The sequence below is a fragment of the Podarcis tiliguerta genome (assembly GCF_965153285.1).
Source record: "Podarcis tiliguerta genome assembly, chromosome: 5".
NCBI classification, from domain to species: Eukaryota; Metazoa; Chordata; class Lepidosauria; order Squamata; family Lacertidae; genus Podarcis; species Podarcis tiliguerta.
In genome coordinates, this window is record NC_139538.1 from 60,159,674 (window position 1) to 60,185,823 (window position 26,150).

The following is a 26,150-nucleotide window of genomic DNA, read 5'->3' on the forward strand; positions in this document are numbered from 1 at the left end:
GATTTTGTAGCTCAGGTAGAACAAACTACTGTTAGAAAACGTAATAGCTTCTCAACCCACCATTGTGTTTCCCTGATAACCTGCCACCTCCAATGAACTGCATCCATAGTTCTAACTGTGGGAATGCGCTACCAGAATGTTCTAGTGGATATGAGATACTGCCTTATATATGAATGATGATAAACAGCCCAGTTCCCCTAAATGGCCACCCCCTGTGCTTATACCATTTTGTCAGAATTGTTAAAAGGTGGATTAGCAACTGTTACATCAGCCTAGTAGGAAAGATTGTGTATCTTTTAAAAACATTGAGGAAGGGAAGATTAACATATCTAGAGCTGCTTTTTGCATGGCAAGGCCCCGCCCCGCCCCCGTAGTTGAATAAAGAAACGTGACTCAAGTATTTAAGGTTAATGGACTAAAAAAGGCCACAACTTTATTGGTTACAGATGGTGAGTGGTATTGGCTTAGGCATTGGACTTAACCAGCTATATCTGACTCCTTCCCGTCTGCAGGGAGTCTGGGAAGGGTTAACCACCAGTAGGGGGAGTCCTGCTGATGCACATCAACTAGGAGCTCCAGCAGGGGTCGTGCCTTAGGCCCTAACCTCCCTATGCTTTGGACAGGGGCACTCCCCCTGGGATCCTTTAATGGGATACCCTTCAATATGCGGGGCAGCTGATGGCGCTACCTCCCCTCTTCCCTTCTCCAGAAATATACCAATGCCTAACCTCCAAACCTTACAAAGTTGTGACGATTTGCTATGAGGTAGGCGAAAACCAAGTGGTTGGTGCCAATTTGCCAAGTGGGAAAAGTCCTACCAGGCCCCTCAACGGTGACCAATCAAAGTCCATAGCAAGGTCAAGAGAGATGAAAACCTAAAGGGTGGGAGGGTGGGAAAACCAGAGCAGTTGGAAGCCAGAAAGAGGGAGATCTCCCGGCTGCGTCCTGCCTTTATCGGGCAAGCCACGCCTCCAGACCAACCAGATTGGTTGGCCTGGCCAGTGATGCAGCTGGGAATCCCCCAATCGCGTGGGGCTGGCCACCCACCCCCTGTGCATGTGGAGGGGTTGTGAGAGCCTGCAACATCCCCTCCGCCTTAAGGCAGAAGTGGCTTTGCAACCCAAGTGAACTTTTTTCCTTTTAAAAGGTTTTCTGTTCCCTGTTTCAGCTCTTGAAGTGCCCATCACTTTGTTTTGATTTGATTTTTAAATCAGATACATAGAAATAATCATTTTCATAAGGTCCTTTCCCCCATTCTTTATGCACAGCATCTTGCAGTTATATTTGTGGGGCAGTTACACATGGACTAAAATGTGGGTGAGGCATGCATGTACTGATGATCCATCAATCACTTCTTGTCACCAATTTATTTTATGTAGTGAGCTCCCTAAAAGTTTGGAAGTCTTTTCTAAAACTTGTGGCTTGATGGAAGCTGTGGGTGAAATATAATCCCCATTTATTTAAAGTGTGTGTGTGTGTGTTTGTGTGTGTGTGTGTGTGTGTGTGTACTCCAGACCATTAGAGCAGGCAGTGGAAGAGTTCATGAACCAATCATTTGGGGCTTTTGGCAGGCCATATGGAACTTTTCTAACAGTTATTTATATGGTTCTACTGTGTTTATTTTCTCAATAAACCTGACTTATTGCTGAATATGTTGCTTTCATAGTGAAATAAATACTCAGGATTACAAACATAACTTTTTAATAAACTTTCCCAAGGGCCCGAGGCTTCATTTAATAAATAGAATATTTTCTCTCTTATTAAAGAAATACATGCCAACTCTTAACTAAAGACAACCAGATCTGAATGGCAGAAACTTTCTTTTTAAAAATCAGATTAAATTTATGGTTTATTGCAGCGTGGTCAACACTTTTAAAGTCAAGGGCCATAGTCATTCACTGCTGAGTGACCTGGTGGAGTCACTCAGAGCAAAAAGCATGAATGAGAAGAAAAGCAGTTCTACGAGCAGAAAGAGAGGTTTTTCAATTTTTGACTGTGGTTGTTCACACCTGATATAATTCATGCTCCAGAATTTTGCCCCAACATACAGTAGCAGCTTTTAGAGGAGCCAAAGGGGCTGAACTGCAAAGGGGGAGGATGGCAAAACCTTGCTCTCTCTCTGTGTGTGTAAAACATGCAGCCATTTTGATCCCAAAAGTTGGTAAGGTCAATAGAAAGTGGGCAGGAAAAGAGCTAGCCATTCATAGTCTTCTTTCATTCTGTTTCCCACCCCATCCTTTCATTTGAAGAAAAGCAAAGCAGGATTTGTAAAGGAAGCATGAATCAGATTAAGAATACATTTCCCCTTTTAAAACTTCCCAATTCATTTGATGTAAAGTAAGGCAGGAGTTCATCCTGTGCACCCTTTCATATTTTTTTTAATTCACAATGTTGAGCAGCCACTGCCACAGCTGAGGAAAAGATTAGCATTGAGCAGAGGATCCAAAAGGCAGCAGTCTGATTGGTCCTAGAACAATAGGATTCCAAATGCAGCAGTCTGATTGGTCCTAGAACAATGCAGCAGTATGATTGGTCCGCAGGAGCCACCCAATCCAGCTCCAGGTGGAAGTGAATCTGCAACCTGTTTGGCCTACAGGAGAATCCCAGAATTAGCCCATCACGTGCGGCCCATTGTCAGTACATAACATGAGCCTTCGGAAAAACCCAATTCTGTTCTTTCAACCAACCTCTCCTTGCTCCCACTGTGTCCATTTCTTTCATTTTTGATCTAAAATACAGAGAGCAACAGCCCTACTGCTAGTTCCTGTGATGTAGCGCTGTGCTCAGGGCTAATCTAGTTGCCCCTGCTATTGTCTATCCATGGGCCTTTCCCCCCATCCTTCGAATGTGCAAGTACATCAGTGAGTTAACCCTCTACCTGGCATGCTTTTAGGGATTTGCTTAATGTTAACTCTCAGAGTTGTTTGAGATCTCTGAAGAAGCTTTTGAATATTAGCTACCAAAGCAGGGCAAGAGCAGTTCTCTCCCCCCCCCCCCAACAAAAGCTGTTTTGAAAATAACAATATTGCAGATGTGACCAGCAACTACCTATGTGCATAAGGATGGGCTGCATTATTTCCTTTAGATTCTAAAGGAATCTAAACAATAGGAACAAAATGGAAGTAAGGGCAATAGGCTGCACCCAGGGAAAAATACCTCTCCCCCCCCCCCACGCATATAGACCTTTACGTCCATAGTCCAATAACATGCAATTTTATAGTGGATTTTCTTCCTTTACCAGATTATCCATGGCTTGGGAAATTATGGTTTTCGGGGAAATGGGGGAACCATGGGCTGCCACTTGGGTGCGATGCAGACACTGCAAAAAAATAAATAAATACTGTATAGAGGCACAAAGTAGCTGCAAATCAACTCCAGTGTGGATGAACTCCTAATTGATGTACTCACACAAATTTCTCCAACATCTTATTTCTTCAGTCCATTTTTTGCCTCTCCCTTATAGGCTCATGTCAGCCACCATCATCATTATGTAAGATCTGGGGTTTTACAGATATTTGTCAGTCCATTTAGGGGTTTGTTTGTTTGTTTGTTTTTTGTTTGTTTGATTTAACTACAAACCTATATACTTATGAATATCCCCTGAGTATGTATAAACTACTGTGTTATTTTTGTGTATACAGTGGTACCTTGGATTACATATGCTTCAGGTTACATACACTTCAGGTTACAGACTCCACCAACCCAGAAATATTACCTCGGGTTAAGAACTTTGCTTCAGGATATGAACAGAAATCATGTAGCCGTGGCGCAGCGGCAACGGGAGGCCCCATTAGCTAAAGGGGTGCTTCAGGTTAAGAACAGTTTCAGGTTAAGAATGGACCTCAGGAACGAATTAAGTACTTAACCCAAGGTACCACTGTAATATAGGTAGATGTTTAAAATACTAGTGAGCAGGAACACCAACAGTTATTTCGTTGCAAGGATGACTAGATAGCAAATTGTTTTCAGGTACAAACATAAGCAAGCTTAGGGTTGTACCCAAGTAAAACATATGCAGTGCAGGCCCACTGAAATAAGTGGACAAATTTATGGCAGACTTAGTCAAATGCAACCCTCAGTTCATATTTCAGATTATGATATCTAATGCTTTAATAAAAAGGCTCTTTTTATAAGTTGCTCTTGAATGTGAGAAAACAATAAAGCAGCTGAACTAGAATATATAAGAAAGTAATTAATTTTCTGAGTTCTACTTTAATAAATGCCAGAACCCTCAGGATGAGCTATGTTATTACTATCTTATTTCCATGTCAAGTTGATACCGATGGACTTGCTAGTGAAGAAAAGGCCCAGCCCTGTCAAGTTCTAATGCATTCTTGGGTAATTAGTGATTTTTATGAGCAGAAAATCTTTTAAGCCACCTTTGATTAGATCAAGAAATAAAGCCTAGATTATAACAATAAACACAACACATTCCACCTTTTCTAGTAATAATAAGAGCTTTGCTGGTTAGAGCTTATTCTGTGGTAGTAGTAATTTTGTAGTAAATATAATGCCATAAATACTACTTTTGAATTATGTTCACAGTTTAGCTATATGGAGAGCTGCTATTGCGAAGTGTTTGTATGTCACCAAATAATTAGCAGATCATAAAGTTAACTGGATTCAAATGATTTCCTCCAAAAAATAAACTGGCATCCCAATCATAACGAACATATTTTACAGGATACATTTTATTTTCTCTCGCAAGTTTTATTTTAAGACCAACATTTAGATGGAATAAAGACTCTGCTGAGAGAGTCAAGGGATTTATTGGGTAGAGGGATGCGATACTTGGGCAAAAGCCCAGGTGACATATCTATAATTAATTCCCATTCCTGAACTTTGTGATAGCAGCTCAAATAAAGCAGAGTGAACATGACTACAAAGAGTAGTTTCCTCTACCACATGTTGTTAGCTGAAGAATGCGAGGAATTTGAAAAGAAACTTCTATAATAACCACAATCTATCACAAATAATAGTTTGATCCTATGGTCTAATGCTGTGTTATTATGGGGTTGCCTAGGTTTGTGCTTATGGGTCCAAATATATCCTCTGGGATATAACACACAGCCATTGGATACTGCCAGTGAAGTTAGATACTAGCTTCAGGAGCACTAGTAAGACCAACACAATGGTTGTTCATTACTGTTGCATTTTATACACAATATCTTGCTGATTTGGGATAAATGGTCTGTTCTTCAACAGATAGCTTACTTTTCAATTATGTTTCCAGGATGATGAAGACTGCTATTGGCCTTTTCTTTGGTGAGGAGGCCTCATCTTGAGCCCTTGGCCTCATCTGTAGAAGAAAGGGAATCTGAATCCATGTTATGATAATTCTCAACATAGCTAACTACATCTAACTGTTGTTTTGGCAAGGTTCCTCCCTCGCTAGCCTTCTGATTTCAATGGTGGTGGTGGTGGAGCAAATGTAAGGTTTTACAGTTAGGCAGGAATAACCAGTTGCACAAATATACGTAAGATGAAGGACACCTGGCTTTCCAGTACTACATGTGAAAAGGATCCAACCAAGGTGATCAAGGGACACCAAGCCTTATGAGGTTGAGGGAGTTGGGTGTGTTTAGTGTGGAAAAGAGGAGACTTAGAGGAGATATGACAGCCATCATCTAAAGGGCTGTCATGTGGAAGATGGAACAAGCTTGTTTTCTCCTGCTCCGGAGGCTAGGATCCGAAATGGATTCAAGTTATCAAGAAAGGGCATTCTGACTAAACATCAGGAAGGACTTTCTGATGGTATAAGCTGTTTGAACATGGAGTGGACTCTCTCAGAAGGTGGTGGACTCTCCTTCCTTGGAGATTTTTAAGCATAGGTTGGATGACTATCTGACATTGATGCTTTAGCTGAGATTCCTGCCAGAGGTGGCTTTGGGGCAGCGTGACTAGTTCTGATGCACTGGGCGCAAAGCCTAGGGGGTGCCACAGGGTGCTGCAGCTATGGCATAGTGAATTGAGCAGAATAGAAGGTAAGAAGTGTGTGTGCGCGGGGGGAGACCCAATTTTGGCCTTGCAGAAGGCACCACTGAAATTTCAAAGACCAAAGCCTGACCCCGCATTGCAAGGAATTGGACTAGATGACCCATGATGTTCTTTCCAACTCTACAATTTTGTGACATTCTCTCTCTCTCTCTCTCTCTCTCTCTCTCCTCCTACTCTTTATTTATTTATTTTACCCAATTGCCTATTTTAGACTGAAGGATCTTTGAAAGTGGAGACCTGTGCATAACTGGTTATGAAATTCTGTAAGGCATCACCCGCAGTACAGCAATAGACTGCGTTCTGTTTTTATTTTGGAAAATATATATATATATATGATGTGCAATCTTGATAAAAGTGCCAAAATGGCTGCCATAGGCAGCAAAAAGGTGGGTACTCCATATTGGTGAGTAATCTCACAAAAGCCTGGTAATAAAAATATGAAATATAACCAACAAATAATCCACTGAAAAGATGACAATGTTTAATTTCCTTCATGTCACTTAAATTCATTTCTCTTATTTGTTTGTTGATGAACAGACAGAATTCTGTGTTTTAATACAGCAAAATATGCAACATTGTGGCAGATATAAAAATAAGTTATTAAAGTAGAAATGAAAGAGAAACTTCTTGTACTCCAGCGTTTGTAAATCACATCAACAGAATGACAATCTAGCTAAGCTATTAGCAGAAAAATATTTATCAACTTGCAATATAATTTATGGCAAATGATTGTCCTGAACTCATAACTTAATGATAAGGAGTGTGAAACCAAGAATAAATTGTAGGTATAATGAAATAATTTCATTTATCACTGTTCTGAACTTCCAAACAAAGTAGCTTCAGCACTTAAATGCTCAGTAAAAATCTGCATGTTACAGATGTTCAGTAGTCTTCTAGGAGCTGATGTCTGAATTTACCAGGATTCCCCCTCCCTAGCTGCCAAGTGTTATTGATGAAGCTTGTCATTCAGATGACAGAACATTACAGCTTTATGCACTTTGCTGAATGTAGTTGGAGCATTAATGTGAAAGATTTCCTTCCTAACCAAAGTAGCTCACCCTGTCTCATGTGAATAGTAGTCACCTTTAGGGATTTGTGACCCTTGCTGTCCTGCATGTAGATCAAAACCTGCCCCACCTTGCACTGACCAATGTGAATGTGGGGTTTTTCCAGTTCTTTTCCTTTTTTTGCCAAGTAGTGAAATATACCGTATTTTTTGCTCTATAAGACTCACTTTTTCCATCCTAAAAAGTAAGGGGAAATGTGTGCGCGTCTTATGGAGCGAATGCAGGCTGCGCAGCTATCCCAGAAGCCAGAACAGCAAGAGGGATTGCTGCTTTCACTGCGCAGCGATCCCTCTTGCTGTTCTGGCTTCTGAGATTCAGAATATTTTTTTTCTTGTTTTCCTCCTCCAAAAACTAGATGCGTCTTGTGGTCTGGTGCGTCTTATAGAGCGAAAAATACAGTATGTTGTTTTTGTACTGTTCATCACACTTGTATTTAGAAATCTTAATCTTAGTCGATCCAGGCTGGTGGTGGTGTTGTTTTGTTAAGTATTTAGCACGGCACATTCCTTTTTGAGGAGGGACGGGGTCTTTGCGTAAGTAAAGAGCTGGCAAAGTAGACCTGATTTGTCACCATAGTAGCTAATGGTCAGAGACGTTGTTTGGAAGCAGCAATGGCAGAATAGCTGTAATGTAGAACAGTGGTCTGTCTTGTGTCAGGTCAGTCAAGGATGTCATGCATGCTGTAGCCAGAAAGAGTTACCTCACTTGGCTTTGAACCCCGGAGAAGAAGTTATAAACTTCCTCCTTGTCTTGGAAAGCCAGCTGGGCAGGACATCATTCAGGTTCAAGCCCCAGAGTAGCACTGGTCACTCTGTATACTGGGTTCTTTCACAGAGTCAGTGCCGCGAACTTCCAAAGCTTCTATGTTCTCTTTTCCTCCCAGTCAGTAATATGAACATTGTGCCTGGGTTTTAACTGTGAATCACCACCCCTGCTCCTGCCCTCTGTCTTTGCACTTACAAAAGCCTTTGCTTGGAATAAAAATGTAAGAATTTCTGCATTCAGTTCAATATAGCTGCTAATTCTTATAATTGGCGGACTGTGGAGCAGAGGGGGGTAGCGGTCATTTATTTTGGTAATGGGAAAAATATTGTAAGTTGATGGATGAGCATGTAATCTCTGTGAAAAATGTTTTGTTAAATCATCAACACTAGGTTGTTTGTCTCTTGGATCAATGACCCCTTCATGGCAGCAAAGATTTCACTGTGATGGTTTTTAATATTCCTCTCCCCCCCCCCCCCATTAGCACAGGCAGCAATGGTTTTAAAGCAGCCACTGTTCCAGCGCGATATGAATAGATAAATTGTCGGAGGTAGCCAGCACGATAGCTTCTGCGTTAGAGGACTGTGTTGTAAGCAACACTGCATACAGTGTTTCAGCTGGTAAACACAAACTGTGTGCATCTAGTGGCACATCAGAGTTCTCATCCTTCAATGGAATTTAATGAGCTGTAACAGTGTAGTGAAACTGGGGGAGAATGGGGTTAGTGTGCATTGAGTGGAAGCCAGATATGGAAGGTCATTGTTCGAGAGCTGCCCTTTCCCACCACTTATCAGCCAAGGAGGAGGGGTGAGGGTGGACTTATGAACACTACATGCTGTACAAATGGGAAACAGACTTCAGAAATGTAACCAGTTAAACAGCAGTATTTGAGATTTGGGAATATGCATATGATGACATTTTTAAAAAATGCTTTAACTATATGCATTGGGATTTAACTGCAAAAGCAGGCCAGCAGTGAAACAAACATCTCTTAAGTAGGCCATGGAATTTCCTAGTTGGGAAATTTTCAGAGAGAATCAGATAGCCATTTGTTGAAACACTTTATGCTTAAGTCAAGACTATGAACCAGGTTGAACTCTGTGTATTTCATTGTTATTCAACACAGTGGGTTTTCCACCCTCACTATCCACCCTCCTGAGGAATTTTGTCCAAATAGCCGAAAATCAAATAGGTTGATTTGCTAGGACATCCTAACTACCAAAGCAAAAAGGAAAAGGAAAAAGGAGGTGTTTCAGGTTGCTTAAGATAGTTTCCAGCATTTCATTTCCCCTTTTAACTCCAATCTGATTTAGACCTTTGTTTCTAAACAGTTTTATTTTCCCCAGTTCTGAGCATCAGCTGAAATGAAAACAGCCTACCAAGAAAGAACGAAATCTCTGAGGATAGCATAGCATCAATTATTGAGATCTCTGGCAACAGTAGTAGATTTTGTTGCAGCAAGTTATTTTCAGAGCTGCCTGCGCTGTATCATCCCCAAGAGAAACAATGAATTTAGACTCTTGAGATCAACTTTAGAGAAGAGTCAAAGTAACTTGTTTGCCTTAAATCAGGTTCGCACAAGGTATTGTGAAGTGCCAGCGAAGTTTATCTGAATCACCAAGAGGGCAGATTCCTCTGCTTTCTTTAAAATCCACATATAAGTGCAACCCAGAATTTTCACTCTGCCTTAAGATCATAAGGAGTGCCTGGAATTCTTTTTAAAATCCAAGAATAATGGGTTACAACAAAGTTGTTTCTTCTTATTTGCTCCAGCACCCCCTCTATCTAGTGTTATGAGTTTGTGGATGCTAGACACTTCTAAATTCCGGAAGTGCTAGAATTTAATCAAGGTTCCATGTGTTAGAACTCTGGCTGCAAGACCCATGTGTACTAGACACATCTAATTGCCTGGAATCGGCAAGTATCAAAAGCTTATTAAGCCAAGCTGAGGTTCCTGGTGAAATGATAGCCTGAGCCACTTGGGCAAAAAAAATGAGAGGCACAAATACAAGATGGGTGACACCTGGCTTGAGAGCAGTACATGTGAAAAGGATCTAGGAGCCTTGGTTGACCACAAACTTGACATGAGCCAACAGTGTGACGCTGCAGCTAAAAAAGCCAATGCAATTCTGGGCTGCATCAATAGGAGTATAGCATCTAGATCAAGGGAAGTAATAGTGCCACTGTATTCTGCTCTGGTCAGACCTCACCTGGAGTACTGTCTCCAGTTCTGGGCACCACAGTTCAAGAAGGACACTGACAAACTGGAACGTGTCCAGAGAAGGGCAACCAAAATGGTCAAAGGCCTGGAAATGATGCCTTATGAGGAACGGCTAAGGGAGCTGGGCATGTTTAGCCTGGAGAAGAGGAGGTTAAGGGGTGATATGATAGCCATGTTCAAATATATAAAAGGATGTCACATAGAGGAGGGAGAAAGGTTGTTTTCTGCTGCTCCAGAGAAGCGGACACGGAGCAATGGATCCAAACTACAAGAAAGAAGATTCCACCTAAACATTAGGAAGAACTTCCTGACAGTAAGAGCTGTTCGACAGTGGAATTTGCTGCCAAGGAGTGTGGTGGAGTCTCCTTCTTTGGAGGTCTTTAAGCAGAGGCTTGACAACCATATGTCAGGAGTGCTCTGATGGTGTTTTCTGCTTGGCAGGGGGTTGGACTCGATGGCCCTTGTGGTCTCTTCCAACTCTATGATCAACAGATAAAGCCAAGGCTTAGCAAGATTAGAGTTAGAGTTGTTGCAATGTGAACTAGAGAGACAGAGCACGATGCTGGATTTCTGCTTGAATCCTATCCTAGGTTGTGCCTATGGAAGAAGCAAGACCTTCTTGGAGAGTTAATGCTGTGAACCCCACTATCACAAGCTCAGATTATATATACCATATATCATAAACCGTAAATCATAGAGACACCATGGTCTCTGCTATGCCTCATTTCCAAAAGGAAATACGAATCCTAGGTGACTGGGAACCCTAAAATCTTGCACTGTTTAGAGATTGGGATGGCGTGCAACAATATATTTAATTAAAATTGTGGTACTGTTATCTTTCCAGTAACAGTAATAAAACTGCAATAGAGATCTAACTTTCCAATAAAGGTTCTGGCAGTGCCTTTGCAACCTTGATATAAACAGTGTAATTGTTATAGCATGGCTTGACTTAATGTAGCTTCCTATAGCTGGATTATAACAGTAGTTTGGTTTTGATTTATTTTCAGGTCATGCAGCCAGATGTGTACACCCACACCACAAATGATACATCATTGGTACTCGGCTTAGAAATCTCTGCCAAAATGATACTAAACCATAAGTGTTAGTTATTTTGGGATTTTTATTTTTAAAAAGAATGTGTTATATTATATGAAATGGCTCTGTAAAATGGTTCAGCTTCTCTCTCTCTGCTTGGCCACAGCCAGTGCTCTGTGTGTGGCCCAGCCTCTCTTTGCTGCTGCTTGGTGTAATTAGTACCAAACATTACTAATTTTTATTGCCAAGCTCAGCAGTTGTTTTTCGGGATGGAACATGTAAAATATGTGGATAAATTGCTTTAGTTTCCTTATTTAACTGCACAGAAAAGCTTTTAAGGGACATTCAGAGTATTCCAAAACAGTTTTAAGATTTACTATGAAATGTCTGCCCACCTGTATGTATCTGTGCAAGTGCACATGTGTTCTTTTAAAAAAGAATAAATATACTAAAAGCATAGGATGTTATGATGAAATAGAACATAAAACCAGAAAGGATCTGTCGTAACTCTTGGCATCTTTCTCTCTCTGCAAAGGAATTTAGATAGAGAAAGCTTGTTGAGTTAAATGCCTGTCGCATTACTGTACAATGGTCATCAACAGAACGTGTTCATCCATCCAGTGCCAAGGCTGTGGGCAGTATATAATCTGCGATTTTCTGGGAACAGTGTTCGGTCAAATGTCCTGTGAGATTAAAAATAATTTGAAAAATCAAGAAGCCAGATGTCCTACTTTGGCCTTGAAGAGGCACAATGGACAATTTTTCCAGATGCATTTTGGATCTGAGTAACTCTTTTTCTGTTTTCTGTTAAAGGTTTTCTGTTCCTGGTCATAATAGCTTAACATCATCCTTCTCCCCACACCCTATAAGCACATAGTGCTTTTAAAATTACCTTTCATAGCAGTAAATCAACTCGTTGCGAAATTTGCTAAGATTTGTTTCCTTGAATATTTTGCGATACTAAGAAAATATGTATAACAGTTCATGTCCATATTTGGCAAGCATTGCTGGCGCAGCTAAACATGATGTTAAAAAAGAGAGTTGAGCTCTTCCAATAGCCAAGTCTTGATGCATGCATAGTTTTATTCCAGCTGGCGTACTGCAGAAGTCTGTGTAGTACAAAAGGTTAAACAGATGACATGCACTAGAAGCATAAGTGGGCTCTGTTATGGCTTTCACTTGCAGTTTTCTGGCCCTTTGGCTTTGGGTGCTTCTTATGTAGTCAGTTCCTGAGTAAATAAATCAGAATCAAAGCTCAAGGTTCCTTCCAGGGATCTCATTGTAGAGGTGTTTCCACATTTGGACATTCTGTTGCTTCCTTGATGTGTAGGGAGGAGCAGAAGGGTGAGCAGACTTTTCTCCTGCCAAGTACCTACCAGGATGGGCAGTGAAGACTAACTGGAAATCTCTTTTAGTGACAGGGTATTGTTCCCTCTGCTGGAGGAGACTCTTGAGAGTCCCATGGACTGCAAGAAGATCAAACCTATCAATTCTGAAGGAAATCAGCCCTGAGTGCTCACTGGAAGGACAGATCCTGAAGCTGAGGCCACCTCATGAGAAGAGAAGATTCCCCGCCAAAGACCCTGATGTTGGGAAAGATGGAGGGCACAAGGAGAAGGGGATGACAGAGGACAAGATGGTTGGATAGTGTTCTCGAAGCTACCAGTATGAGTTTGACCAAACTGTGGGAGGCAGTGGAAGACAGAAGTGCCTAGCGTGCTCTGGTCCATGGGGTCACGAAGAGTCGGACACGACTAAACAACAACAACAACAAATTGTTCCCTCAATGAAAAGACTTCCACCCTGAGCACTTCTTTGTTTGTGCCCCGCCTTTCTCCCTCATGGGCCACGGCTTACAGATGAAAATAAGAACTGTTAAGAACATAGAAAAAAAGAAAAACAACAACAACAATTAAACACCAATGGAACTAAGACTATATACGTGTATAAAACCTATTAAAACCATAACAAGAGTCTTGATTGCACAAGGATGGAAGACTAAGAAAACCCCGACAAACAAACAGTGGCAAGATAAATTGATGAACTATGCAAAACTGGTGAAATTGACATGCAAACTACGAGACAAGGACAACTGTGACTTCAAAGAAGAATGGGAACCTTTCACAAATTATTTAAAAACAACAACAAAATGAATTGGACTCCCTGGCAGGTTTTGAATAAACACACACAAATTTATTGAGGGATAACATAGAAGATAGATAATATAAGGACGTATACAGTTTTATAATATGCAGAAGTTAATATTGGATGAGAAATAAGAGAGGGGAGCTGAGGGAAGTTGTAGGGGGAGGGAGGGAGGGTTTGTTGGGGAGGTGGGAGGGAAGAAATGGGGGGGGGACAAGGAAGATGATTTGTTTGGATAATTTGTTATGCTAAAACTGTTAATTTTTTTTGTCAAAAAAAAAACTACACGCACAAAAACCATAACAGTAATTACAATAAAAAAACAGCACAGCACTAGCCCTTTCATTAAAAGCAGTTCCCCCCAAACCTGTTGAAACAAGAAGGCCTTCTGCTGGCAGAAGGACAGCAAGGAGAGAGCCAGTCTAGCTTCTCTGGGGAGGGAATTTCAAAGTCTCATTGCAGCCACTGAGAAGGCCCTCTGCCCCATCCCTACCAAGCATTCCAGTGAGGGTGGTGGGACCAAAAGAAGGGCCTCGCCTGAAGTTCTCAAAAACCCAGACAGGATCATATGAGGGAATATGGTCTTTCTGATAACTTGGAGGATTAATAGAGTCAGAAGGCAAAAGTTCTTTTCCTGAGTGGCTGGAGGTTTTCCACAAAGGTTGGCTGAACATGCTATTCTGGACAGAGCTACAGCCGGTTACACAGTTACAGCAATTTGAAAGTTCTGAGAACTAGGCTAGAATTTATGTTTACATGGGGTGAATAACAAGGGACTGTCAAAAGAAAATAAAACTGAATGCTGGTTAAGGTTGAAGCACAGATTCTTGAAAGGATAAGATAGGGATCACTGTATCCACAAACAGGCTACACTATTCTTCTCTGGAGTTCAACAAGCATGGATAATTTTGCATTACGCAAGAAAATGTAAGAGTTTTCTGGCAGCATAAATACGGGTGTGGATGTCTGTATGTGCAGAGCTTGGACATTTCTTGTACTTCAAATTGTTACTCCATCTGAAGACTGCTCCAATTGCCTTGTTAGAAAGCAATAGGGATGCTAGGTATAGGCTTTGTAATTTGTTCATGCTGTGTATCCCTACCAGGTGGTCTAAGAATCATCCTTCTATCTGGGTCTTAGGCAGTTCTTAAATCTCTTGTTCTGTATCCCCCCCCCCCCATTTTTAGTAGTTGCAGCAGAGGAGGAAAGGCAAGTGTGAATAGAATTAACACAGAGAATGACAATGGAACCATGACTTTAGATGCAGTCCTCAGTATGCTTTCAGGAAGTGAGCCCTGTTGAACTCAATGAGACTTACTTCTGAACAAACCTGCTTGTGCTGCTTCTCTCATAATGACTGACACTTACTTCTGTTGGATGTTATGGTAGAATGTTTGGCAGCTGCACAATTTGTATCACAGTCATAGAGCAACAAACTCAGACAGTTCAAGGTGCTTTGGTATAATCAGACTTGCGGTTGTAAACTTATCTGTAGTAATATGAATTGTATAAAGTTTCAGTTCTAACAGCATTATGTTAAAAGTTGGAGGTATGTACTCCTGTGGGTTCTGCTGGACCTTTCCATACTATTTACCACATTTCTGGATCACCTAACTGGGATGGGACTTGGGGCACTATTTTATGGTTGTCCAGGTTCTATGTGGAGGGTTGGTTCCAGAAGATGTTTCTGAGGGACTTCAGCTTGGCACTTTGGCTGTCCCACAGGGTTCTCATCTGCCCCCCCCCCCCCATGCTGTTTAATATCTGCAGTGGTACCTCGGGTTACATATGCTTCAGGTTACATACGCTTCAGGTTACAGACTCCGCTAACCCAGAAATAGTTCTTCGGGTTAAGTACTTTGCTTCAGGATAAGAACAGAAATTGTGCTCCGGCGGCGCGGCAGCAGCAGGAGGCCCCATTAGCTAAAGTGGTGCTTCAGGTTAAGAACAGTTTCAGGTTAAGTACGGACCTCCGGAACGAATTAAGTACTTAACCCGAGGTACCACTGTACATGAAACACCTGGGAGAGGTTGCCCAGTGATCAAGGGTATGGTGTCGTTAGCATGTTGATGATACTTGACTGTATATCTTATTGCCATCACATCCCAAGGAAGATGTTGGAGTCCTCAGTCAGCTTTGAAATCCATAATGGACAGGATGAATAAATTGAAACTTAATCCAGATAAGACAGAAGTGTGCATGGTCTATAAGGCTGTAATTCAGAGAATGGGAGTAAAACATGTTTTAGACGTGGAGGCAGTCCTGTTGTAGAATTGAACTCATACTTTGGTGGAACCCCCGCGCTCAGCTTTTACCTGAAGTGCTTTTACATATGGCTGGTTCAACAACTGCACCCTTTCTTTGAGTCATCAGATATGGCAATGGTGAACCATTGGGGCCATTAGTTACTTCTCATTTGGACAATTAACATGTGCTATATGTGGGATTGCCTTCAAAAATCATGCATTATCTGCAGCTGGGTCAAAATGCTGAGGCCAAGTAGCTGATGGGGCAGGCTTTCTTGTTAACAATGACTGCATTGGCTTTCTGTCCATTTCAAATTCCATTTTGAAATGCTGTTTTTGTGCTTTAAAGTTCCAAAAGGGTTTGGGGTACCTTACTCTTAATACAATATGGGCTGGGCATTTAGATCTGCAGGCTCTGTGTTCTGCTGAGGCCAGAGATTGTATTTGATAGAAGCAGGAGTGACTAGTCCCAGCATCAGCTAAGGTATGTATTTAGCAGAAACTGAGGATTTTTTTTATCCTACTCTGTGCTAAGTCTCTATGGAGAAAGCTTGTTTCCTCCCTTCCTTTTTTAACAGGAGAATAGTTGTAGGTGAATAGATATGTGATATTTTGTTATGTTTTTCTCCTCAATACATCTTGGAGTGTTGGCATTTTGCAGTTGTTTAGTGTTGCCCGTACTGTGTAGTTCTTATTCTGCTACAATGTTTACATTATCATAATTTTCTGCTGATTCCCTGCAGAAGAGTGATACTTCGAGCGCAATGGGATTGTCACATTTCATTCCTTATTTGTTCAGATATCTTATTCTTCATGTTATTAAAATATTAATTCTGCGCCTGTGTAGCTCCCCACTTTCTCTTCCTCCCCCCCCCCATGCTACACCCAGACTTTGGAATTAATTCCTTGCCCTGGGAGGTTTGCCTTCTGCCATCTTTGGCCCAGTTTGCACAACACATTTAAACATAGTTTAAAACCAACTTTTTGTTTTATGTGAACAAGCAGCAGCATGGTGCTGCTCAGAGGTTCCCAGGGTATTCCACCCCGACTCCTACACTTCAGTTAAAAAAAAAGCGCCAGAGTCTGACTTGTTATGTCACTTGTGGTTTGTTTCTCCCAAACCAGCCATGAGCAGTAAGCCAAGAAAACCCCCCACTAATGGTTTGTTTTGAGGAAACAAACCATGAACCTAGGTTCTGAACAACTTGATAAGCCAGGTTGTTTCATCTGTGGAAGTTGGGAAGGAGACGCACAGGAACCTTTGAGCTGAGACTTGTTCAACAGTTTTATCTCAATTAACTCTAAACAAAGCTGTCCCTTCCTGATGACATCATCTAACGGTACTCTTTCTATTATGATTATGACTGCCTTAAGCCCTTTTGAAATAAATGGGATGTGCACAACTAAATCTGAATCCATCCAGTTATGTTTTGGTTTGTATTTTGGAAACGGATTCCCCTGCCCCCTTTAAATTGTTGGCGGCCAAACAAGATATACATGTTCTTAATGAATGGTATAAAATTAAATAATTGTCTTCATGAGCTGATTCTCTCATGCAGTGAAGGGTTTATATATATTTTGGATATATAAGGTACTCCATACGTTGCCATGGCACAAACTTCCATTTGTGTTGCTGCAGTCAAGCCTGGGAGCTGTCATGCTGACCTAGGTTGTAGGAAATTCTGGATAAATTACTGAGATTTTTCTTGGTGCTCATTTTAAATCTTTGCTTTTGTAGGCAAGTATTTTAATTACAAGGATTACTGCTAAGTAAACAAAGAACACTTGTGTTGTCTGCCCTCTGTTTTAAAGGGGTTATTAAATGGCCACAGCATTTTTTCAACTTTGTTCAAAAACTACAGCTCTGTTCCTGCCATCACCTGTTAGGGATTACTGCTATCATTTTATAAAATTAAATGGTGGTGTGTGTCTTTATTTAGAAAACAGATCAATGCTGAGCATAGGGCAAATGTTGATTAAACAAAACAACCCCCAAAGCAGCCTACATGAATGGAAGAAGACTGGGTTGGGTATAATAACTTTGCCAAATTATTTTTAAGCAAACAAACCATTGTTGGTGTACAGTAAAATGTTACTACAACCCTGAATGCAAGTACTTTAAGGGATCAACTATTCATATCATTTGATATAAATCAGGGGCAGCCAACCTGGTATTGAGCTACATTTCCCATCAACTCAGACGATTGGCCATAATTGCTTGGCAGCTTGTGGTTAGACTCCAACAACTAATGTGACTAGTGACAGTATGAGAAATTCTCTTTTGTTAGTGACTTCAGACCTGATTTAAAAGTATTGCCAAGACAGGAATAACAACATACCAACACTAAAAAAGCCAATGCAATTCTGGGCTGCATCAATAGGAGTATAGCATCTAGATCAAGGGAAGTTATAGTGCCACTGTATTCTGCTCTGGTCAGACCTCACCTGGAGTACTGTGTCCAGTTCTGGGCACCACAGTTCAAGAAGGACACTGACAAACTAGAACGTGTACAGAGGAGGGCAACCAAAATGGTCAAAGGCCTGGAAACAATGCCTTATGAGGATCGGCTAAGGGAGCTGGGCATGTTTAGCCTGGAGAAGAGGAGGTTAAGGGGTGATATGATAGCCATGTTCAAATATATAAAAGGATGTCACATAGAGGAGGGAGAAAGGTTGTTTTCTGCTGCTCCAGAGAAGCGGACACGGAGCAATGGATACAAACTACAAGAAAGAAGATTCCACCTAAACATTAGGAAGAACTTCCTGACAGTAAGAGCTGTTCGACAGTGGAATTTGCTGCCAAGGAGTGTGGTGGAGTCTCCTTCTTTGGAGGTCTTTAAGCAGAGGCTTGACAACCATATGTCAGGAGTGCTCTGATGGTGTTTCCTGCTTGGCAGGGGGTTGGACTCGATGACCCTTGTGGTCTCTTCCAACTCTATGATTCTATGATTCTATGATTCTATGAATTGTATATGTCTGGCTTCTCATTCAAATGTGATTGCACTTACCCTGTTAGCACACCATGGATCTATGGTGAAACCAGTGCTATTCTATGATTGCGTGTGCAACTGCTGAGGGTGCAGGCATGTGTAATGCCACTAAGTTCTCATTTCTCATCTGAATTTTCAGCCTCCCAGTTCTATTCTCTCAGAAGCTTTACACTGTTTTCCCCTCAGAGAGGCTGGAAAAGAAGGGAAGCTGTCTCAAACGCCAGAGTTACTGAAATGTTGCAAATATAACTTGTCAGGAACATTTTCAGGTTTTTTTGGGGGTTTTTTTTTTTTTTTTGAAGATTACATGAGGTAAAGCTATGGTAAGAGCGTGAAGACAGTCCAAAGTGTAAAGGAGCATAATGGAAAAGTTCTGCTAGTAAATCTTCCTAATTTATACTGCATGATATTGCGTGTCTAAAAGGTTAATGTTAAACATGAATTCAGTGTTTATTTTATATACACACTATATATCTATACAGTGGTACCTCGGGTTACATACGTTTCAGATTACATACGCTTCAGGTTACAGACTCCGCTAACCCAGAAATAATACCTTGGGTTAAGAACTTTGCTTCAGGATGAGAACAGAAATCGTGCAGCAGTGGTGCGGCTGCAGCAGGAGGCCCCATTAGCTAAAGTGGTGCTTCAGGTTAAGAACAGTTTCAGGTTAAGAATGGACCTCTGGAATGAATTAAGTATGTAACCAGAGGTACCACTGTGTATACACCCAACAGCTGCATGTGGAGGAGCGGAGACGCGAACCCGGTTCACCAGATTACGAGTCCACCGCTCTTAACCACTACACCATGCTGGCGGGAGGGAAGCCCTGATGATGCGGGTGGGAACAGTTTCAACAGGGACGCTGGAGCTTCTCCCAGCAGCTCCCTGTCAAAGCTCCCCAGCAGCAAGTGAGGACCCTGTCTCTCCCTTTTCGGTGTGGTGGCTTCCTGGCAGGCAGAAGGGAAGCAGACCCGCCCTTAGCTGTGCCCAAGTGCACTTTAATTTCTCCCTTTAAGCAGTGTTGCGAAATGCAGCAGGCTGCACACGCACAGCCCGTATGCTGCGTATGTGGTTGTGGCAAGGACAATCTGCTGCTGTCCCACCACACCCACCCACCCACTCACTTCGAGGGGATCAGGGAGAAACCAGGGTTGGTGTGTGTGTTTGTGTTTAAAAAAACCCTCCTGTCGTCCTTCCTTCTTGGCTGCGAAGCCTGCGTGGGCGGGAGGAGCGACGTTATTTCTACCCCAGCTCATCTTCCCGACCACCACCCTCCTCTCCTCTCCACAGTGAAATCTGTGGAATTTCCAAGTTCAGGTCAACCACTCTGGGGAACCTTTCCTAAAAAAGGTCAACAGCTCAGCGCCGGATATGCTTAAGATGGCCCTGGCCATTAGACCAGTCTTGTAAATTAGCCTACAAAAGTTACTAGCTTGCCATCCACAACATGAGGGCTTCATTCACCTACTCATCTTCCAGTGTGACATTTGCCATCTTCTGCCAACAATGTCTTTCTCAATTATACATAGGATATACAGGCCACTCTCTATGCAAAGGAATAAATGGGCACAATCTGACATTAAAAATGGCAGTATCAAAAGCCAGTGAGGAGACATTTCAGACTCCGGAGTGACTCTAGAGCAAGATTCCTCAACCTCAGCCCTCCAGATGTGTTTTGGCCTACAACTCCCATGATCGCTAGCTAGCAGGACCAGTGGTCAAGAATGATGGGAACTGTAGTCTCAAAATATCTGGAGGGCCGAGTTTAAGGAAGCTTGCTGTAGAATCACCATTCTGGAACAAAAGAAATTCAAATTAAGACTGCAATGACTGAATTAGATTACAGTTAGAGGTTCAACACAGTCGCTTGTAGATTGAGTCGAGACAAATTGGTTTTTCTGTTCAGGCCTTGTCCAAAAACAGGATTTGTTTTACTCTGAACTCTAGGCGAAAGTTGGCCCTTGACAAAATAGCTTCTTTCTCACTAGTTGGAAAATCACCTTATGATGTGCACCTGTGTTATCTCACCTGTGCTGGGTACTTTAGACCATAATAGTGTTTTTGTAATTGGGAAGTTACCTTTCACAAGCTGGATCTGCTTTTCCTATAACTGGGAGCCAATCAAAAGACTACATCTTCAACGTGAAGTAAAAATGTGCATGTGCAGTAGCACCTGTTGTGGTGGGGCAGAGCTGCCCCCCTGGCTCTGGCATCACTGTAGCTTACCTTGATGGCACTGGGATGGGGCAGGGCAGGTTGGGTGCAGATACACAGAGAGAACCAGTCCAGCACTGCATCCTCAGCACTTTCCTGGTGAACTGCAGCAATGCTAGTGTTAAGAGGGCAGTTCTGCAGCACCACCACTCCAGCCACTGCTGCCTATGTGAACTGATATAATTATTTTATTTTATTTTATTTTAAATTTATTTATTTATACATACATACATACATACATGCATGCATACATACATACATACCCCGCCCATCTGGCTCTGGGAGACTCCTAACAGAATATTAAAAGCAGAATAAAATATGTAGGAAGGACTGTGGGAGATCATATATTTGAATGTTACATGCATGTGTGCATGTCAGGGAGTAAAGTTATGTCTAGCTTTCCTGCTACATGGTAGTTTCTCTCTCTCTCTCTCTCTCTCTCTCTCTCTCTCACACACACACACACACACACACACACACACACTCTATTATGTACAGTATGAGCATTCAAATGTGCAACCCAGCCAGCTGAAGCCTGTACTAATGCATTGTTAGAGTGGGGTGTACCATGCAGTTCTCCTTAATGTCTTAGTTGGCCTTGTCATCTTGAAATCTGTATTTTACAGAAGCAGAGAGAGAGAGAGAGAGAAGAGAGAGAGAGAGAGAGAGAGAGAGAGAGAGAGAGAGAGAGAGGAAGCAACCTGCAATGGCAGATACCATTGATTCAAACACAAAGTTCAATGTTGGTAGTATGCAAGGTCATTAGGGCCAATGAAACATTTCTGCATCTGTTTCTGGAGAGCAAAGGTGGAAAACCTATTTAGTTCTTCAACTCTATCCAAGTGTGTGCCTTTGTGAGTCTCCTGAGATTTGTACATGCTGTTAGTGATACATATGCTCACTTGCAGCTCAGTGTACTACTTCCTGAGCATGCAAGTGCACATACACATCATTAAGTTGTGCGTGATCAGGAAGCAAATCAATATGTAGACTTTCTGTCATTATTTCACTGCCTTTCATGGAATATCTTAATAATGCATTTTCCCTACAGCTGGTAAAGCTGTACATTTTAATTGGGACTTTTAACTTGGGTGGTGGAAATAAACAAAAGTAAAGTTTCCCCCCTCTTATCTCCCCTTCCCCTCAATTTATGTTCAGCCCCCCAAAATAATACCCCCAACTATATTGTTTTATTCTAATGTTCTCCCTCCTTATTATTACCTTCAATAAATTCTAAAGAATTCTCAGCCTTCACCCATCTTCTTTTTCTGCTTGTGTTTGAGACTAAAAGCTGTATGTAAACTGATAATTAATTGCTTTTGCTATTGTGTATCTCCAGAGATCTGAAGAATAACTTGATTAGTACTATTGAGCCTGGGGCCTTCTATGGACTTTCGGAACTGAAGCGTCTGTAAGTATTAATTCCATCTGAATTACCTTAGAAATTGTACTCATATTGACATTTCTGTCCTTGGGGAATTTGGAATATGTCACCAAGCAATTATAACATGTAGGACATATGAACTACATATAGGGCTGTTTGATTCTTTTTGAGATTTTTCTTTCTACGCATGATTTGTGCTTTATCTACATGGACAAATATAAATTTGTTTCTATGATAACTCTTCTGAACTTTACGATGATTTAAAATTAACATTTAAGCTCCAAGGAGGGCTCAGTTAAGTGTAAAAATATATACATCTGTAGTTGATAGTACTTGATAATCAACATAATACTTGATAATCAACATATTAATTACCAACTATGTGATGCTTATATGCTTTATATAGTTCTTTATAATATATATATAATCACTGATTTCTTGTAAAATATGTTATATTTGGTAATTTGATTGCCCCTGATTAAAAAAATCCTTCTTCCCATCCTTTAGAGTGCAATTTAAATATGTATTTTTAAGTTACTGTGTATACCTTTTTAAGTTAGTTTGATACACATTACAAATCCATCAGAACTTCTGGGCATATTGCATAGGGTAGTTGTGTCTGCCCTGTGGAATTGCTTCCTGTCAGATGTCAGAGAGTTAGACAATTATATGACTGTTTTGGGAAGCTTTTATTTTGTCCCTTTATATTTTGTTGGAAGCTGCCCAGAGTGGTTGGGGTAACCCAGTCAGATGGGTAGGGTATAAATAATTGTTGTTGTTGATAACAGGAAGAAGAAAAAGTAAAAGGGCAAGCCTTAAACATTTTAATAAATAAAATATTAAAGGTGCAGGAGTCCTGTCCTATATATTTGACCACCCTACCAGTACTGCCTATCAGTTAAAACACTGAACTGCATATACAACTATGGATCCATAGAATCACAGAATTATAGAATTGCAGAGTTGGAAGGGACTCTGAGGGTCATCTAGTTCAACCACCTGCAATGCAGGAATCTTAGCACATGGCCTCCCGTCCAATTTGAAACCATATAAGACCCTGCTTAGCTTTGCAAATGTGCTAGCCATTTTATTGTTGCACCACTAGCAGGATAAGTATAATAGTCATTGCCTTTCCTGAATACAGTTGGGCTTTGACAGCAGCAACAAAAATATTGCACAGGTTTTGTACTTCAAAAATGGAGGCGATACAGACTGGACAGCAATATATTAGTTAAAAATTAAATGCATTTCCAAACAGATCTACTTTGTGATTCTGAAAATTGGAAAGTCAGTGTATGGACAGCAAGATATGTGCAGGAATTATGCACATTTCCAAATAGATCTGCTCTGTGAATCTGAATGCACTTTGCGTCACTGTAAATCTGCGAAAACGCTATGATGACAATTGAGTCTTATTGCTATGGAGATGATTGTACTCTAATAACACAACCCTGACCTCTTGTGGGGAGAATGGGGAAGCTGTATAAGCTGTGATTCAATATTGCTCAGCCTCAAGCAAAAGAACCGTGAAGGCAAAGGTCACAGAGCAGAAGCTCCTGGGTTTGTAAATAACTGGAGAAAAGATGCTGCAGCAGGCGCTCTAGAGACAGAAATAAAAAGTAATCACTATTCTGGGCTTCCATACAATGTGTTTCTGGTTGTTTACCAGTTTCAGACGTTATTTTCAATGCAATATGGAATATCTTACAGTCAGTGAGTAGCCTGAATATAATTTATTTCTAAATAATTATGAGTTTCTCCAGGAAAGAAAAGAAAAGATTATTTCTGTTGCCTGATTAGGAAACAGAAGATTACATTACAAGATAAATGAATGGCTTTCTTGTTGCAATTGGTGCTTGAAGGCTGCTAACTTCTTTAAGACTGTGCTTTAGTCTGTTTCCTATTCATTCATATATTTCCCACAGAGGATATAGTAAGCAGCTGAAGTTAATGTAACACAGACGTCTTGCAAGTGACATGAGGCTTTGTGAGTCAGTTGGAAAACCACAGGCTGCCAAATCTACATAAAATTAACAATTTCATTTGGAAGCCTTCTCGCTGACTGACTGTACTGTGATAATTTAGTATCTGCAATGGCAGAGAAAGAGATCTCGTGGATTAACATAAAATGATGTCTACGAGGAAAAATAAATCTGAGCACAGGCCATGTGTCTGGTTGTTTTACAAGATCAATTTCATGAGTCAACATTTCTGGTATAAATATTTACAGCAAAAAAAAATGAACACCAGATTTGTGTGACATGAGGTAAATTTGGTCTGAAATAATAAGGAACAGTAGAAAGGCATCCAAAAGCAGGCTAGTACAAACTGTTTCTTTTTGTTGATGTCTTGTTAGGAAAAACTGTTAAAAACCTATGCAACATATTGGGTGTGGAGATAGCACTGATGGCAGAGGTTTTGCCATCACTTTGGCAATCCAATTCACAAAGAGCAGCATAAACTTGCAGATCTTGGTTCAACTAATATGCCCATTCAGTTAAATATTTTGGGATTTGGTTCGGTTGCTAAATACCCTTTCATTTCTTTAAAAGTTATAAACGAAACACATTCAGATTTTAGTATCGGTATCAAACTTTATTTAGATTTTTGTGTTTGATTTAGAGATTTTGCAGAGCACTTTTACTTTTTTGTGGGATAATTCACAATTTTGAGTGTGTGTGTGAAAGAGAGAGAGAGAGAGAGGCCCAAAATCCCACAGGAGTTTTATACTATTCAGCAGATTTTTGCACAAACTCTGCAATATCAGTTTCCAAATAGGTTCATTTTCAGGTCAGTTCACCTTGTATATACTTCAGTCTCATCAGGTTCAGATAGGTGAACCACATTTGTGATTAGTTCTTGTGTTGACACGCACAGCTGATACCCCCTAAATCGAGATTGCCATCATGCTCAAACCTTCCTCTTCCTGGACTGACTCTGACTCATAGGAACACAGAAAGTTCCCTTAAACTGGGTTAGAGAATTGGTCTCAAGTTAATAACTACTGTACACTGAATATGTTGAGAAGAGGGATGCATATCCTGCAAGTATTCAGTGATGAGCTTTCTACTTGATTCCCAAATAAGCCAAATGTTCATCAGAGCCATATATAAAGTGACTGATTTGAGTTTTTGGAAGGAAGGGTGGACTGTAAGTGTTGATAAATAAGTAGATTATTTATAAACCAGCCAGCTCTGGGTTAAATTTAGTCTAAATCCTGAGATCCTATTGCATCTGTCAATTGACCAAACTAGTATTAAAATATTTTTTAGATAAGTTGAACCATCTCTCCTAATTCTGAAATGGGTGCCGATGAAGTTGAGCTGTGAGCGGGTTAAGGAAGAGTAGGGCAACATTTGTGGTTACAGATTAGGCAGGAGATCTGTCAGACAAGGATCAAAGAGCCAGGATAACAGAATAACAGCCTGGCATAAGAATTCCAAGGCAGCAATACAGTGTTGAGTAGGGCAAAGACAGGCAGGTATCACAATCCAGGGCAGTAACCCTTGAACCAGTGAGCCAGGGCAGTGAATTGAAACAAGAAGCAGAGGCTTTACTGCCAGGTTATTTGGATATGAGTGGCTTGCCTGCAGCGGCTGTATGAGCTATACGGTGTTGCAGTTGGTTTGGAGAGTCAACTGATCATTTTCAAGCTAAGAGTGGTGAAGAGTGTTTGCAGTCTGGATACCTTTCCCTAAGGCCCGTTCTGTCTGGTCTCCTGAGAGCCTAGAATGCTGGTGGTACAAGACATAAGGCATTACGTGATGATCGATGGATGCTCAAGGGAACACAGTTGTAGTTCCCTTGTTTAAGACACACACCCCTTACATCCATCAAACCTTCTGGCTTCTCCCAGCTGTGGGTCAGGTAGTACCCATTCCTTTTGTGTGTGGATTATGGTCTCTTTAACATCACTTTAAAAAATGGCATTGCGGGGGGCTGGAGTTTCTTTTTCATCTGTTTTTGAGATCTCTATACATATGACTAATTTATGAAGAAGTCAGATTAAATACAATAACATATTTTATTGAAATACTTGTCTGGAAAGTATTAGCTCTGTGTTTTCTATATGTTTTGGATAAATC

The 26,150-nt window shown here is 41.0% G+C and overlaps 1 protein-coding gene across 1 annotated transcript in view; it reads left to right on the plus strand.

The window, feature by feature from the left end:
• Positions 1-26,150, plus strand: part of ADGRA1 (adhesion G protein-coupled receptor A1) — a 307,922-nt gene that overhangs the window by 65,728 nt on the left and 216,044 nt on the right. Inside the window, exon 4 of the mRNA XM_083443486.1 lies at positions 22,021-22,092. Coding sequence (XP_083299612.1) covers positions 22,021-22,092 — 72 coding nt within the window. The remainder of the gene's footprint in view (positions 1-22,020; positions 22,093-26,150) is intronic.